We start from the raw sequence: 17,317 nt of genomic DNA, 5'->3' as shown, positions 1-17,317 counted from the left end.
ATTTCCTAAACCGTTATTTTAGAATAAAATAAATTGGTATCTAAGTATTTAAGGAGCGCCTTCACAATATGCTTTTTTGGTTTCATAAAAAATGGTACGGAACCTTTCGGGAGTCCGGATCACACTCGGCTGGAATAAGGGTTACCTAGATGTTTCAATTAAGCCTAATTACCTAGAAAAGACTACTATGTAAGTATTTATAGGTACCTGCGTTTTATTTATGTAGGTAGGTCCCACATATTCTCACATATGACAGGAATGATTGATTGGAACATACATTTTTTTTTGTGAAGTTAGCTATGCTAAACGTGAAGAACTATGTAGTTCTTTGAAGGATCTGCCGCTAAGATTACTTAATTTAGGTAACTAATTATCTGATAGTAGCTACATACCGAAAGTATTCATTAATCTTGAATGAATTCACTTTAAGTAGGTAGGTAAGTATTAATTTCAATCGAAGTTTGGATTGATTGTAATCGAGGTTCTAACGTTAGCAAATAGACAATCGCAAAGAAAAGATGGATCGTTTTCTTACCTCAGCTTCCGAGTAAATGAGAACACGTCTGTTAACCAATGATATCTTAGAATAATATTAAATAAACTCACCTATTCCCGAAGCTTTATTGTTATTATATATTATTCACTTTTATATTCCAACACACGCTGCAAGTTTCCATCACAAAATAAAACACCTATTTGTTTTTTAAAACCTATTAAGTTCCAATTTTAAAACTTTGTTTATATCAGCACACCACTAAAATTTAGTCGATTTCACAACACTCTACCACTATTTTAATCGATTTAATATTGGTTCTTTCGGAGGAATTCCATATTATTTATACAGTTGTAAAATTTACGGTGGCACTGTTAGGATTTATGAGAATTTTAATTTATCAAATAATATTTACGATTGGTGCGTAACAGGTAAGACGCTAGGAATGTTCTATTGATATGTAGCTCACACGCCGACTAACCAATAAACCGGCTGTATCGGGGTTGGTATAAACTCCGACAAAGATCATACAACAGATTAGACTAGACCTAAAATTAAATGCAACAATCTGTACATTCACCACATCAATACAAAATTAAACAGATTCGGTGAAAATTGCTTCATCATCATCATCATCATCATCATCATCTCAGCCATAGGACGTCCACTGCTGAACATAGGCCTCCCCCTTAGATCTCCACAGATATCTGTTGGAGGCGACCTGCATCCAGCGTCTTCCGGCGACCTTTATAAATTGCATATGAACAATTAATTTATCCTAATGCTATGAAGTGCAACTTTTAACGTGTATGTGACTGGAACCTTCATTCATTCATTTTCAGCATTGGCTTGGCTACTTAATAGGTTCAAAGCTGCACAATTGATTGTATAATGTGTAAAATTACGAAATTATAATAAAATTAATCAACCCTTAGCTAGCCTCGAGCTACACAGAATAGATACGAGATACTGGTTACATTCTTTGAGGTACATTCGTTTGTAAGGATCAGAGTGAACTACTAACTGAGCAATTCAATACATAGGCAGAAACATCCACGACTTTCATCTACAATAATCTTTGGCCTGTCTGGTCTAATATTAGGTGCGCGTGCGACGGCGGTCGTTGCGTATCAGTTTTAGTTTTTATTGTACGCCGCGCCGTGCGCCGCCGTCCGGTGTATTTCGGGAATAGTCGGCTTTACTCGCTGGGATAGCTTGCAAGCGATAATAACATGGACTCACTTTATATGTATTGTGATAGTAATGCTGATGTCATTGTGGGTTTACAGTTTAGAGAACCTCTAAACTCTCCTTGTGGTTTGGCTGAAGATTTTATGTTCTTCGATATCGAGTTTCTCCTAGTCCTCTGAAAATGCTAGAAGCCCTTTAGTTGTCTGGCCAGTTGCTGTGTAAAAGTTAAATATCTCGAGATAGAATCAGTAGTAGGAAAAAGCTAGGTTTCTGTCTCCTCTTACTTATTTTCTATTCAATTTGCATTTATTTCATTTATGTGGATGAAAGCCCTCAATTTGTAACTGTAACCAAAAATATGCTAAATTAATTTGCCTGTCTGATGGGTATCAAAAATATGGATGTAATAATCTTAGAAGAAGAACAGGTTACCCATTTTCTTCGTGTTTCCGTTATGATTGTAGTAAATAAAGGAAGTCTGGTAGGTCAAATATCTGGCCTGAAATATAATTAAGCTCCAATAGTTACCTACCTGCTGGCATCTGGTTTAAAATACGACCATGTGTACCAACATTACATAGGAATTCATAGGATCAATGCAATAAATAAATAAATAAATACAAAAGATGACATTAGGAGAGTACATGTAGCAATCTTCAATCTAGACTCATAACAATATTCCCAGATTCCCAGTTACAACAGTTTTCATTTTTAATTATTTTTATTATAACAGGTTGACATGAAAACAGACATAACTCTCTATAATAATCTCAATCAAAATTAGACAGCAATACATACTCCTGCCCAATAAACAATATCACTGACAATATCTAAATGAATCGCAATTCATTACCCCGTTCCCCGAAATTGTTAACTATCGGAAAATTGTCATGATTAACGCTACGTGTCGTTCCGATAAAAGTTCCTGTATCCGCAGTACAGTGCAGTCATAACTCAGTCCCGTTTGACATATAAAATAGAAACACTATGATATACCTATGTACCACGGAGCAAGGAAACATAAGTGGAGATGCCATAGTGCAGCTAGGTCAGGCCCATTCTTCTAGGTCAAATACGTACGGTGAGTATGACCAAAACAATCTACGAATAAACAAAGCGTTCGGGTTCTCTGAGATTTTTCATTTTCATGTCAACGATTTTTGGTATTAAAAAAAAATCGGGTCCAAAGAAGGCGTGTAAGGGCGAAAAAAGGAACGTTTTGGCGCTCTTCTTTCTTAGGGTATGGTCCGTTATGGCACCTCCGCTAGTTATTTTGTTCTCCAAGCTATCTACCTACCTACAATACGGTGGTTTCATTTCGAAATTGTACAAATGTGTCGACGTCGAACATCGAATAAACAGAATCCAGCGAATTGGTGTTTTCACTTTTGTTTCTGGGTGTACTTGGTTCTCATTGTTAATACTGTGCTGAATAAACGGATATTTTTTGTTAGAGGGTTATTTTTTGGGCTATTCATAACACAAGTTTTTAAGTAGGTACTGTTAAAAATCCATCACGGTGTGTGTTCTATATCGGACAAGTTTTTTTACAGAAATATTAATATTAATACCGACTTCCTTAATATACCTAAAACCTTCTCCTAAGTCTAACAAATACTATGCTCAAAACACCATCAAAATCGATTGAGCCAAACCAGGGGCCCGATTCTCCTAATTTTACTTAAGTAACATACAATTCACGTCCGACTCGATTCGACTGATATCCAATCCCGACTCGATTACGATTGAAGCGTATGTGGCATTCTGCTATTGTTTCTTTGAAATAAACGTTTTTATGCTTTTCTGTCATTCAATAATGAATCATTTTGTCTCAAGCTGCTGTCTTAACCCTATAGCAGGTATGTTTTCAAAGCCCTAACCACATAACGAGAAAATAATCAGTTAAATTACCTCCGTATTTCTTTGAAGCTAAAGAAATTTTAAGGCATGCAACGCCATCTTTGAGCTTGGACGTAAACTATTGATGATCATGAAAATCGACTAAACACAATTTAAATTGTAACATTACAAGTACGGTAATGTTTTAAAATCACCTTAAATGTAATCTGTCATACAGATTTTGTATAAACATTGTTTCTTTATTTATACAATTTTATATTTTGTAGTTACTAGACACATACTATCAATACTATTTATGTAGTACCAAAATGAATTGATTTGAAGAACAGCCATATTTTTAGTTCTATTTAATTATTGCTTATCATAAAATTATAACATACAAGAAAAAATAAAATAAAAACTACAAGAATACTTTTGTTATTGTACTATTTAGTAACTCCATTTATTTTAGTTTAGTCGATTTATCGATATCTGCATAGGCCTCTCTAGAACTGTCAACCCAGTGACGTTCCCCGCACCCGGCCCGCCCTCCCTCTTTCCTCTTGACATTTTGTTCAAGACGAACGTTTATTTTTCGGCATCACACGTTTCGTGTCAAATCGACTTAAAAGTAAGTGATATTTTTAAAATATAATTGTGATTACAATTTTAAGTGTATTAAGAATGTGTGGTATAATCATTCTTGCTCGGGTAAAGTGTAAATCATGTGATTAAGTTGGATTTCGGTAATGCGCGCGCCAGACTGACATAGGCGGTAAAACTTCAGTGTTTGCTAAGTTTTTATCAATTCCCACTTTATGTTAATTTCAAACATGTCTTCTTCAGTATCATTTCTCGGTATTCTGCCTATCATACTTTCTAAATACTCGTTTAAACACAATTTGCCTCCCATGTGTCAATTATGTTGTGACGAGCGTTTCGTGTTATTTTCAAGAAACATGGTATTTGTACGGGTTCGATAGCATTAATTACACTGTTAATAGCCTACTTATGGTGTAATTACACCCAGAAAGTGGCAATATAAGCCGGCTTTCGTGAAATTGACATTGTGTGTTTATAACCTAAAATATTGAGCACACTTTGTAATTGTGCAAATGAAATTACTAGAACTTATATACTTTAATTAAGTTGTAGCATGTATACAGCAATGCATTTCTCATTTCTAAATATATCTCTTTGGCAGAAATCCTAATTCTTGAGCCAATATGTAAACAAAGTTGTATAGCTCTGTAAGACAGGAAAGAAACTATAGAGCACAATAACATCTTGTTAATTTTATGTGAGTAGTGAACATGTACCATGTATCTAAATACCAACTTAACACAATTATAATAATTTCACCCAAACAACAGATTGGTGAATTGTTCGGAACATGTACGTTTATTCAGTATCTGCAATGACAATCAGTGTTATTTTAGGGATAGATTTCACCTACAAAAAGATATTATTATGTTCTTAACATCTCACACTCGTATATGCACAGTAATATCAAATTATTTTATTAGCCAACTTGTAAAACAAGGCAACTCTACAAGAACAGTTATTCAGTTATCAAGCCATGTTAAACCATAACATCCGTAACTTTCAGAATGCGTTACGTGGCCGCGTATTTACTGGCTGTGCTGGGAGGCAAGGCGTCCCCGGCAGCAGCGGACGTGGAGAAGATCCTCAGCTCCGTGGGTATCGAGGCCGACGGTGAGAAGCTGAAGAAGGTCATCGCTGAGCTCAACGGCAAGAGCGTTGAGGAGCTCATTGAACAGGGTAAGTTAACATTTCATAAAAGTAATTTGTACCTGCAGTTTAACTAATTCATGTTTGAAAAAGGGTAATTAATGCCATAATTACCAGTGGAGAATAAACATGTTTTTTTTGACCGATCATAATAAAGAAGTTTTTGATGTTCAGTAGAACAACTAATGAACAGATGATGTACTTATGTTAAGCCTTATTGCAATTTTAGATGCTCCCGAACTCAAACAAAAGTAAAGTTATTTGTGACATCTTACTGTATTCATATTTAAATAAATCCTTTGACTTCTAAATGTCCTATTAACAGACCACAAATCACAGAACATTTATACTAAGAAATATCCAACTTTCTTCCTCAGGCCGTGAGAAGCTGTCGTCCATGCCTGCTGGTGGCGCCGCCCCCGCCGCCGCCGGTGGAGCCGCGCCCGCTGCTGCCGCCGCCGAGGAGAAGAAAGGTATGTGTCTGATCCTTATTAGGGATTGGAATAGCTCTTCCATCTCATGCCAGTAGTGATTTTCTTGATATTATTGTCAGAGTAACCACTTAGTAAAGAGGCAAATAACATAGAATTGTATTACACCTTGCTCGCAAGGGAAAAATCGGTAATTACAATAAGCATTTCAGTAATAATTTACTTTAACTGTGTAAATGTGTACACAGCTGAGCAATGCCACTGTTGGCACCAAATAAATATATGTAATGTTGGTTATAGACTGCATTATGTATTACATTTAAATTGTTGGTTTTTATGATACACTATTTTCATGATGATTTCAAAACACACCATCTTTCGACTGACAGCCTGTGCTGCAACTTACATTACCTGAGGTCTTCCATACTACACATACATCCCCTATGTTCTAAACTCTTGCTAACTCTTGTCTTCTCTATTGCAGAAGAGAAAGAGGCCAAGAAGGAGGAGTCTGAGTCAGAAGATGAGGACATGGGCTTCGGTCTATTTGACTAAATGCACTTCGCAGGTGAGTTCATGGTTATACTAAGTATTTATTTAGTAAATTCAGTACTGTTGTAAATCTTTTTAAATTATTGAAGGAACAGTTTTCATGAACCTTATTGAATTTGAGAAATTTTTGTTTTAAGAGATGCAAAATAAGCACTATACATTAGTATTTGGTGCAATATTTCAATATTTTTTGTTATGATGATTTCAAACAACACCATCTTTCGACTGAAAGCTTTTGATGCTACTTACCCTTACTGATGCATAACATAAACAAATTGTAAACCTCTGTTTTATTTGGCAAAGATTATAATTTTCTTTTCTTATTGTTTCAGTTTGCGCGGCGCTGGTCGTTATTCCATTTTCTATGGTGTAAGCGTAAAATGTCAGCATTTATGTTTCTATGAAATATATTGCTAAATAAACGTTCATATTACTTTTATTTCGTCCAAATTCCTAACTCAGCAAACTGATTTTGCAGTATTTTTCTTTCGATGACCTACAAGTTAATGAAAAAAACGGTTGTCTGTAAAGTCGGTTTACTGACGATAGTCGAACGTGACAACGTCATAAGAAATTGATCGTCAGATGTCGAACACTGCCGAAAGCGGAGGGCGATCGTGCTTCTTTGTCGCTCGTTGCGTGCTCTCGCTTGCACTTCAAGCCTTAAACAGAACGCCTCGGAGCGAGGTAACGCCGCATGAGTCATGTTTTTTCGTGCGTGCAGCCGGCTTCATCGATTTATAAGACGTTGTCACGTCAAAAAACTGACACATCGATAATTAAAACAAATTCATTTAATAATAACGAAATGGCCACTGTAAATTCTTTAAAAAACAATATCGAGCCCCTATTATCCCTGTTATTATAAAAATGCTCAACAGATGGCGCTAATTTAAAACATTTTAATAACACGTTCCCATCTCCATTTTTATTTTTAATCGATATCGAGTTTTTTGAAAGACCCCTCGACGCTGCCGAATATATCTGAGATGGTTTTCGGCTTGCCTGGCCGCTTGGCTTCGGTCACTCGCTTCTTGTTCTCTTTCACGAAGAATTCCTTGTTTGCACGTAGTCTGGCTAACATTGCATCTGAAAATTTATAACATAAGCTTTGTAGTTTTCGAATGACGAACTGTGAAAATTAACAAACTAAATGTAATATTCACAATTTATAGAAATCTGAACTTTAAGAGGATCGCGTTCTGAGAGGGAACCACATCCCGCACTCGGATAAAAAAGCTCATTTCCTTGCTCGGTTTTAGGCCATCGGTGTTCCAAAATTTATTTAAGTCAGCAATAGTTCTGGCACAAAAGCCGACCGACAGACGTAGTTACTTTAGTTTTTAAAATACGTTTGGTAAATATGTAGTAAATCTGGTTGTCGTAAACTTACTTTTGCATTCATCATAAGTCTTATAATTCCCGCCGGCTTCTTTGGGCAGGCCCTCCATCGGCACAAACTTGTCCAAGGTCTTGGCTCCGATCTGGTGGATGACGAGGACATCCATCATCTCTTTCTTGAGGAACGGCCTGATCATCATCATGAGCCGGTCCATGAAAGATGGCGCGTTGAGGAAATGTAGGCCTTCGATTTTTACTAACATGGCTTCCTGAAAAAAATGATGAACATAAGTAAAGATGCTATGTAGCTTCCAATGATTTTATGCTTTAGGTTTATACTTATTTACTAAGCCCTAACAAAAGTAACTGCTAGGGATTTTTACAACATTATAGTTATGATCCTTTAACGATAATCAAATCCAGATTTTGCTGACAGAGATAATTGTTGATCAATGTTAGTTTCTGTATTGTTCGACTGCATTTCCCCAAACGTAGGGCAAGCGATATGTTATTTGTTTCTCACCTGTAAATAATAGAGGAACTGCTGAAGAGTCTGCACATCAAGCCTGGCTAGATGGCCTAGCCGGAGCCCCTCCAGGTCGAAGATCAGCACGAAGCCAGGCCACGTGCCCTCTTCGAATTGCCAGAGATCCAGGATCATGAGAACTGACCTGAAACACCGATGACACAGATAAAGCAAATCATTGGTATAAGGAATAGTCCTGATATTATAAAGCAAAATTATTTATTGGTTATTTAACCTCGGTAACTAGTAGTAGTAGTTCATCGATGAAGAAGTACCTAATTGAAATAGTGAGTGGTGGGTATTATACTGACTTGAGTGACTTGGCAAACTCGAAGTTCTTTGGTTCATAGTCCAGCAGCCGACAGTAGAATACGGCGGCTCCGGTCCTGGACCGAGTGGGTAGTGGCTCGAGTAACCTGTAAATATTGACGGTAGTATCATTAAAATAAATACTCTAAAGGTCGATCAGAGAGGTAGGTATATGGAAGGGTGTAGAATATTTAATGCGTATTCACAGGGTGTAGAATATTTAATGCGTATTTTTAACTTTCGTGATTACTGTATTGTACAAAAATTTTCAAAATGAACTGGGTAATAACGAAAAATAAATGTTAGGTATGTACATACATCTATAGGAGAAGAAATAAATAGGCCAATAGAAAAAAAAAATGTTGAGAATGGAAAACAGTTCGCATGGCAATACCTTCAAGGTTGCTCAACCAGAGATAGGCTTTGACGTCAAAACTTCATAACTTTGTTACATTACGGACATTGAAAAGTTACTGAAAAGAACTTACACGTTCTGAAGATTCTGTTCGACCTTCGCATCCATAACCCTGTCCTTGAAGAAGTTGGTGAAGAGCGTCCGCAGCGTGTAGTGGAGGTCCAGCACTTGCTTCGACACCTCCGCGCTGCGGTCGCAGCTGTGGAATGTCAGGATCAGGTCCAAGTCTGGAGAGAGAGTGAATAGTTGAAGATTGCTCATGTTAAGTAGGTCCCAATATAAAGGAGATATCTATACCAATATTTTCGAAATTCTGTTCCGCTTTTGAGATAATGGAGAATTTTTCGATTCTATGTAAAAATTGCCATTATAAATGGAGTTTCTTTTTATAGGTAATCTTTGTTGTTTGTTGTGTTATTTATTTATTTTATTTGATCTGAGAGAATATCAGAGGAATACCAGTTCCACGGTACCAGTTTATCATGTTTTTGGCTTTTTAAATCTCTTGGCCGACGTTGAAGACGTGTTCAAATATTTTGTAGCTTCATTGGTATGGTTAAGCAATACCGTATACCGTGGTCAGGCCAGCTATAACAAAAGGTTTTGACCTAGGCATATCTATAATTTGATGAAGATCAGGCCCCAAGAGATTGCAAAATTCCTGTAAGCCTACCTACATGGATGGATACCCACACTTGGCATAGAGAACGGTTCCTGACTGGAATATTGATCAACTAGGTATTTGTTAATATTACTAAATGGCGGTATGAGCTGAATTCTTAATGAACTTGTAGCACAATTATATTGAAATTGCTGGTATCATGCAGTCTCCATATAATTAGCAGAGGTGCGTAAATCTTTGTTTATTGCTTCAGCAGCTAATAAGCACGAATGTTACACCACACTTGCTGATTCTAATAATAATTGATCAGCCGTTGTTGACTTTTCGTTTTTGCATACTTTTTTATTTAGACCGTCAAAGTAAAGTGTGATAGGTTATCTTCCCACTAGCCTAGGTCTGCTCGATTAAAAGAAGGGGGGAAGGGGGAAGATCTCATTATCACCATCGACATCGTCGATAAAAAAAAAAAAAAGTCACATTTGTACCTATCCATCATCAATTTATTCTGCTAATGCCGCATGCAGCGTTAAGAAGTGATAATAAGCTATGATTAACTAATTTAGTACAATTAACATCACGAATGCAGCTGTCAATCTATTGTATGGACATTTGCATTTATGTACCTATGAGCTGCAGGAAGTTATATTTTTTCTATCTGTCAACACGAATCTGTCATTAATAGAGTGTTTGATATTTATACCCACTATCAGTCAAAGAGGACTAACTGGCCTGCCTCGCAAAATATCGTTTACCTATCTGGGTTATTACACGCTTTTTATTAGCTTCACCTGTATGTTTGTATGTTTGTAGGTTTGTAACCGACTTCTTTGGGCGCGATTTTGACCCACTTTAAACGGCCAGATTTCGTTCAAACTTTGTAGATTTATTGAGGACCGATGACAATACACTAATTTGATAAAATTATTCCATTTTTAACCGACTTCCCAAAAAGGAGGAGGTTACACATACACATCGATTACTCCGAGGTTTATAGACCGATTTACGTGATTGTTTTTTTGTTCGACTCGGAATAGCTGGCAGTTGGTCCCATAGTCATCAGGTCAGGATCTGATGATGGAAACCCTGAGAAATCGAGGGCAACCTTCAAAAGTTGTAGGCATACATAGGGTAAAAACTTGACACTCAGGTGTACGCCTAAAAGCACTATTCAACTGTGAAGATTTGGAGCTGACCTGATGATGGAGACCAGAGAGGGTCGAGGAAACTCGTCAACTGAATATGTAAACTACTTCGTGTTTGGGCTTAGATTATTCGTATTGACAAGACCTATGCAACAGTGAAGGTTTGGAGCTGACCTGATGATGGAGACCAGAGAAAGTCGAGGGAACTCGACAACTGAACATGTAAAATACCTCGTTTGGACTTATATTCTTTGTATTGATGAGAACTTCCCACTTGTATGGATAGTGACAACTATTCGTATCACTGAAAAGCTTTAAATAAATAACCTTTTTACAAAAAAATTAAACCGACTTCCCAAAACACTAAAAAGCAAAAAAAAAAACTAATTTTAGGTGCACCGGCCTAGAAGTCGGTGGCAAAATTATAATAACTTAGTAACATCCATTAGACACCGACTTCTAGGCTTTTCAATTTGCAAAATATGATTTTTGTTAATTTATATAATTTTCATCTATAGTCGATAAGGTAAGAAAATTAATTAAAATTTTCTAGAATTTTTCTCTACAGTCGATAAGGCAGGACTCGATGTTAATTTTTATTTCCAATAATTATCTTTAGCCGTTTTCTCTAATATTGACAATTTTTTGTATACTAAAGAGAATTTTAATTCTACAAAACAAATAATAGTTTTGAAACAAACTAAAAAGTAGAAAATAAATAATAGTTTAAAAAAAAACTAAAAAACACGCTTTTTATAGAAAAACGAACTAAAAATTAGAAAATAAATTTTAATGGATTTAAATTAAGAAAACAGTGTTAAAAATTTCAATGAATATAAATTAATAATAGTGTGAATACAAAAAAAAAATATTTAAAAAAAGCGTGGGGTGCTTTTTAAGATATTATCGAAATGAAAATCACTGTACTCATATCTGTCAATAAAATATTTAGAACTATTGACACCATGCACCTTTTTTTAAACATCTTTTTTTAAACATTTTTTTTTGTATTCACACTATTATTAATTTATATTCATTGAAATTTTTAACACTGTTTTCTTAATTTAAATCCATTAAAATTTATTTTCTAATTTTTAGTTCGTTTTTCTATAAAAAGCGTGTTTTTTAGTTTTTTTTTAAACTATTATTTATTTTAGGTATAATTTTCTCAATTTTTTTGAGTTAAGCAGGCACCCACCTATTTCTTCAAAAGTTAGCCAGCAAGGGGGAACGCTCAGGGAGTGTGGATGGTGACACAATAAATTTAGATGTTTTGCCATGAACCATTTTTTGTTACATTTGACATAACTTGTATTCAGTTACTTAAGTAAAAAATGGATAACTTAACAACATCTTAACACTGCTGTTACAATGATAAACGACATTTTAATAACTTGACAAGACGTGTCATCATAACTCATAATCGGTTCCTAGTTTCCTAGAGACGTTAGTAAGAAGGTAATGTCAACAAAATAAGAGGCTAAAAGTTTTAATATTTTGACGACTTAGTTTTCTGTTTCAATTTTTGCATAGGAACTTTGTTATTACATCCATTCAGAATAACATCTGCGCTTTATGTATATTACCTACATAGGCTACATAATACCAATATTGAGCTCTTGTTAAGTTTAAGTTCTATACTCTAAAACCTTCTGTTATCAACAATGTATGTGTATTGTATACCTACTTATCATGCAGTTAGTTTACTATTTAAACATACCTATTAATTAGCTTAGTTAAATCACTATGAAAAAAACTAGCTACACATATAGCAAGGTGAGGCATGATTGCCGTAGGTTACCCATAATGCCAGCTTCCTCGTGGGCTAAATTACTAACTGTTCGTACTTGGCTAATTAGTGTAATCTTTGTGAGATGACGTTAATGGGTGCGTACTGTAGGTAGTAACTACTTTGTTTGTTTTGCTGATTTTTCCATAGTTGCATGCATAGACTCCATATTGTTTTTTTTATTCAAAATTTTAAAAGGGGTAAGTCACATGATAAACCCCACTTACCTATGCTTATTTTTCTTATATTTGTCTGTCACTATTTTACATTTGAATTTATTAGATTTCCAATTGAACTCTGATAATTGTAATAGCAAGAAAAACTGGTAACTTAGTGATATAATAATGTAAATAGGTGATATATACTTAAAACCGAAAGACCTTGAAAGCTAATATTGTGCACATTTGCAATTAACGGGTTCGTGGTAATCGACTCTTTTAGCTAGATTTTTTGCCTTACTTTTTATGGCTAGAACTTTTTCATATTTAATAAGGAATCGAATGTATAATAAATAATGATTAATTACCTAAGCATCGAATGATCATTTTTGTCTATTATAATAAAAAGTACTTAAGCAAGTACGCAAAATAATTCACTAATCTGGCTCCTAACCATGTAGATGTCTAGATCTGCGATCTTTCTTCAAAAGTAGCCAGTGACAGAATATACTGTAAAGTTTCTTTCCCGCCTGCGGTCTCATTTGCATTCCCTGGCTGCTTCTGATGACACCAACAACTGAGTGAACGTGAAGGAAAACCCCTCGAGGAACCTGGACTTTACAGTCCCAAATCACCATTCCACCTTAAGCATGATTACTTCTGAGTACGAGAAGAAAGGGGCCTGTTACCTGTGATATATTCTGCAGGCAAATGGGGCTGTGTGCCGAGCCAGTCTCTTAACTTCTTGATATCAGAAGGCGTGGTGCCGGTGTTCTTCTTGTACTCGTCTTCTAGAGATATGCCTTGGATAGCCATTGTCCTAGAAAAATATACGAAGTGTTTTTAGATCTTGGAGTAGACGGATATTTTCAATAACTTTTACTTTACGTCACTTTTGCTTGTTTTGCATTAGATACTTTTACTCAGTGTTGTTCTATGTAAATTATTGTAAATGTTATTATGTGATCTGTGTAAATACATATTATGACAATATTAAATACAAGTCATGTTACGAAATCACTTTCCCTAACGGCATGAAGAAAAAGTGTTTTTTTTTTTATTTATATCTTATTGGAAAATGTCTAAAAAAAAGCGGTAATTTTGTAATGTTAGCAGACCAGGCTTTTTGGTACTAACAACCTAGTTAAGTACTTACTTACTTACTAGTTCAAATTACTAAGTCCCCAATTTCACGAGCTACTTATGTGCTGTAGATTTATATAGGTATATTATTGCAATATATAAATCACAGTCGTACACTATTCATCAGGTTTTATATTGCGAAAACAGGCTCCGAAATTGGCAGTACCTGTGCATAATTGTCTCAAAAAAACTGGTTTCAGTCGAAACTTTCGTGTCTCTTACCAAAACAGGTATAGTTAAAAAATATATTCTTAACTGGATCTACTAAGATCTGGGGTCATTGACACTGCATAAATTTAGTTCACAATAAAAATGTCGTAGAGTTAAAATATTGGGCAGTTCGGGGATTCAAATCGTTCCCTTAATATCTGTTATGTTTTCTTAAGTTAATTAGGGATACTTTGTAGGTACTTCATTATTTTCCACTTATATGTACAAATGAAGACATGTATTTTAAATTTTACGTTAGTCAGATCTGGCGCACCTTCCTCAATAACTGACCTACCCACCTCACCTAAGTAATTAGACGTCGTAAAAGTACAATAAAAATACACGATAATTTATATAACTTAGTGCACAAAGTACATAATTAAGTATAAATGTAAATAAACTTTGAAATGTAACATTTTACAACATAATGTTAAGATGAAAAAGTTACGATTAAAAGTTCTGAGTAAATAATTCAATGTTTTTAATTACTACAGGCTGCAGAATAACGTACAGCCTGTAAGTTGTAGGTAGATACCTACTTAGGAGACTTTTTGAAAAACTTTTGCCATCTCAGCCTAACTCAGCATATCATCTCCCGAGCCTTTTTGCTCAACTTTTAATTTGCTATGATACCTATCAATTAATATGTCATGTGTTTTATGCAGTGCGTGTTGCAATTTATCAGTGAATTAATTTTCCTGATGTAAGGAAATTTACTGTATGGAAGTTCTCGTCACTAGACATGCAATAATTTATCTTGAGTGGACATACAATTTTGGACGATATTCAGTATTCAGGTATTTTTTTAATAAAACTACTCGCCTTCTTGCAAAATTAGGATGTTCATTTTTATTTAATGCTTCTCCGTTTTCCCTTAAAGGTAATAGATATCAAAGCTAGCAGTAAGTGATTTATATTATTCAAAACAGTCTTTTTACAACATCAATTTTCGGATCATTTATTTAATAGCCCATTGGGCAGTTTTTATTAAGTAACGTTATTCCTCTCCACAGAAAAAAGTGACTAATAAAATAAATATTAAATTACCTTATTTACGTAGAAAATTCACAAATAATAAAGTATAAACAATCCAACATAAAACACACAAAAACTATATGAAACGAATTAAACGATTTACGATCTAATGTTAAATGTCGTAAGATCACAGACACGACCGGTACCCGCGGTGTCGTATACAGTACTAAGTAAATCGGTTAGAGTATTTCAACACGTATTATATCGGTACACAACACAAGGCTTTGGTGAGTTACGCACTAGGCAAGTTAACTGCGACGTGTGAAATAGGAAATACGGTTTAGGAACGAGATGATCTACCTACTTGTAAAATACGAATGAGGGTGATTCTCCGCTTTCGAATTAGGTATAAAGCTAAAAATTTATTGTGAAATTGAAGTGAAGAAGTAAAGTGTTGATTTGCTTTGACGCGCTAATCTTAGCAACTTTCATCTTTAGATTTGAAAAATCTTTCAGTTTTTGACAGCTCATTCATTGAGGAAAGCTATATAAGTACCTATTATTTTTATCCGAGTGCATAAGGTAGTTCCCACATAGTGCATGAAGCAGTGCTGTATTTACTAAAATGAAACCACTATAATGAGTGTTTAACTCCGCTAAAATCTTGCAGGCATGTATTCCTTTGTCTCTACAAAAAAAATTGCGTGCGCTAAAAGAACCCGCACTGCCTATTCCCGTAGCGTTCTATAAACCTAGTGCGTAAATTCAACATCAGTGATATTCAATATGAATATCCGCGATTTGCAGTGTTTTATTACCATGACACGATAAATTATTGTATACAAAATAACTTATTATAGAGTGTAATGGATAAATAAATACTTTTCGTTTTATGATAGCTATGCTGGATGCCTAAACAATGGCTAGCAATTTTGTAACCGGAATGGAACCGTAAAACCGGTAATGGATTATCTCATCTCAGCGCGGTTGTCATAGGTAACTTACGGACATACGAAATATAAGTTTTAGTATAACTACGTATCTTATAGGTACTCAATGTATTTATTTTAATAAAGGTTAAGGCCATCCTTATAATGCTTTTAGGTACCGTTTTCAACTTATGTACTCTCAGCTCTATGATAACAAAATGTTTTAATGCAGATATTTATCATTTTTGGCATTTAATTAATATTTAATAAAAATTTACTTAGTTGCAACTCAGCATGACAAGCTGCTGACCTACTGTTTTTTATTGCATTCATAATGCATTACGACCTTCCGCAGTTTTTAGCCCAAATTCTGACCTTTTAAACCTTCATAATCGAATTATTTATTTACTAATTATAACATACCAACTTATTAATCCAGTGTGGCGTAAATATCTTCGCATACGGAGAAGATGGTGTGTTTTCTGCAGTGTTTTGCATTGATCATCGTTGACGTTTAGACTACTGAACTCTTTGACAGAAGATAAGTAGTTCTGAACCCTCACAATCGTACATTAGACCCTTTTTGTACATCAATATTTTTTTCTCTCAAAAAAGGGCCATATAAAAAGATGATCACCACCAATTAGAGAGTAAGCGATCATCGTCATCATCCTAATGCCCGTATCTCAATTTGATTGGGGTTCGGTTCAGCATGTTTACTCCTTCTATACCTACTCTTCTATCTGCCATCATATGTCATCTCACGAGTGACATTCTTTCTAGCCATATCGCCTTTCACACAATCCATCTACGTTTATGCCCAAAATCAAAACCAATTAATCATTAAGTATCGACGGAACTGCAGAGCAATTTCAATTTTCAAGGTATGCTACGTCATGGAAGTCTGCTGCCCTTGGTAAGGTTTTGTTAATCTCCAAAACCCAGAGAACCGCTTGATTGTTATAAATACTTACGCTCTTGTAATACTTATGTATAAGGTAATTTTTTATAATCGTCCAATGAAATATGATAATCCGAAAATAAATATTAAGATAACATTAGTCACTAAGCAGGTAATAATGACCTTGACACGTCTGGCCTGCCTCGTGTCAGTTATGAATTTTCCGGTAGATATTCCCAAAAAAAAAAATAAGCGAGTAAGATAATGGTATCGTACAAAGGCACCAAATCATGCTTATGTAAAATAATGTTCATGTACCTGTTTTTAACTATGTCGGTCTCAAGTGATTTAATTGTGAAGTAGTTTTATAATCGAACTAGCTTCCGTCCTCGGCTTCGCCCGCATGGTGTGTTGATAAAAAGTATCCTATGTTCATTCTAGTACCTACCACCAAGAATATGTGTACAAACGTGATGATCGGTTTTGTAGTTTTTGCGTGAAAGCGTAGCAAACAAACGGACTTTGACATTTATAATTTTAAGTAGATATCCTACAGTTTATTTTGTTGCGCTAATAGCTAAAACAAGATAGACACCGTA

At 35.1% G+C, this 17,317-nt stretch overlaps 3 protein-coding genes across 3 annotated transcripts in view; 1 reads left to right on the top strand and 2 right to left on the bottom strand.

Annotated features, from left to right (window-relative positions):
- The window catches only part of LOC124639789 (potassium channel subfamily K member 15), a 40,721-nt gene extending 39,735 nt beyond the window's left edge, over positions 1–986 (bottom strand). The window contains exon 1 of the mRNA XM_047177257.1: positions 607–986. The gene's annotated coding sequence lies outside the window, so the exon portion shown is untranslated. The remainder of the gene's footprint in view (positions 1–606) is intronic.
- A 3,042-nt stretch (positions 987–4,028) lies between these two features.
- LOC124639584 (60S acidic ribosomal protein P2) lies at positions 4,029–6,684 on the top strand. The gene is made up of 5 exons (XM_047177020.1): positions 4,029–4,154; positions 5,133–5,305; positions 5,653–5,748; positions 6,191–6,274; positions 6,591–6,684. Exons 2-4 carry the CDS (start codon positions 5,134–5,136, stop codon positions 6,259–6,261), a joined length of 339 nt encoding a protein of 112 aa, XP_047032976.1. The 5' UTR covers positions 4,029–4,154; position 5,133; the 3' UTR covers positions 6,262–6,274; positions 6,591–6,684.
- A 350-nt stretch (positions 6,685–7,034) lies between these two features.
- Positions 7,035–15,117, bottom strand: LOC124639583 (clavesin-2-like). The gene is made up of 7 exons (XM_047177019.1): positions 14,961–15,117; positions 13,250–13,380; positions 8,923–9,076; positions 8,437–8,541; positions 8,123–8,270; positions 7,652–7,868; positions 7,035–7,347 (listed from the first exon to the last, which is right to left on the bottom strand). The coding sequence occupies exons 2-7, from the start codon at positions 13,374–13,376 to the stop codon at positions 7,193–7,195; spliced, it is 906 nt and encodes a 301-aa protein (XP_047032975.1). The 5' UTR covers positions 13,377–13,380; positions 14,961–15,117; the 3' UTR covers positions 7,035–7,192.
- Positions 15,118–17,317: the final 2,200 nt, after the last annotated feature.

The sequence above is a fragment of the Helicoverpa zea genome, chromosome 19 (assembly GCF_022581195.2).
Source record: "Helicoverpa zea isolate HzStark_Cry1AcR chromosome 19, ilHelZeax1.1, whole genome shotgun sequence".
Taxonomy (NCBI): Eukaryota; Metazoa; Arthropoda; class Insecta; order Lepidoptera; family Noctuidae; genus Helicoverpa; species Helicoverpa zea.
The sequence above is the reverse complement of the archived record's forward strand: the minus strand, read 5'-3'. Positions and strand labels throughout refer to the sequence as shown.

Bases quoted from the DNA above. Each gene is read 5' to 3' on its own strand.
- LOC124639583 (XM_047177019.1), bottom strand. From the start codon at position 13,376: ATGGCTATCCAAGGCATATCTCTAGAAGACGAGTACAAGAAGAACACC. The intron at 9,077-13,249 runs GTAACAGGCCCC...CTCTCTCTCCAG, and splicing joins GCCTGCAGAATATATCACAG to ACTTGGACCTGATCCTGACA. The intron at 8,271-8,436 runs GTCAGTATAATA...TCGGTGTTTCAG, and splicing joins GAGTTTGCCAAGTCACTCAA to GTCAGTTCTCATGATCCTGG.
- LOC124639584 (XM_047177020.1), top strand. From the start codon at position 5,134: ATGCGTTACGTGGCCGCGTATTTACTGGCTGTGCTGGGAGGCAAGGCG. The intron at 5,306-5,652 runs GTAAGTTAACAT...TTTCTTCCTCAG, and splicing joins TGAGGAGCTCATTGAACAGG to GCCGTGAGAAGCTGTCGTCC. The intron at 5,749-6,190 runs GTATGTGTCTGA...TCTCTATTGCAG, and splicing joins CGCCGCCGAGGAGAAGAAAG to AAGAGAAAGAGGCCAAGAAG.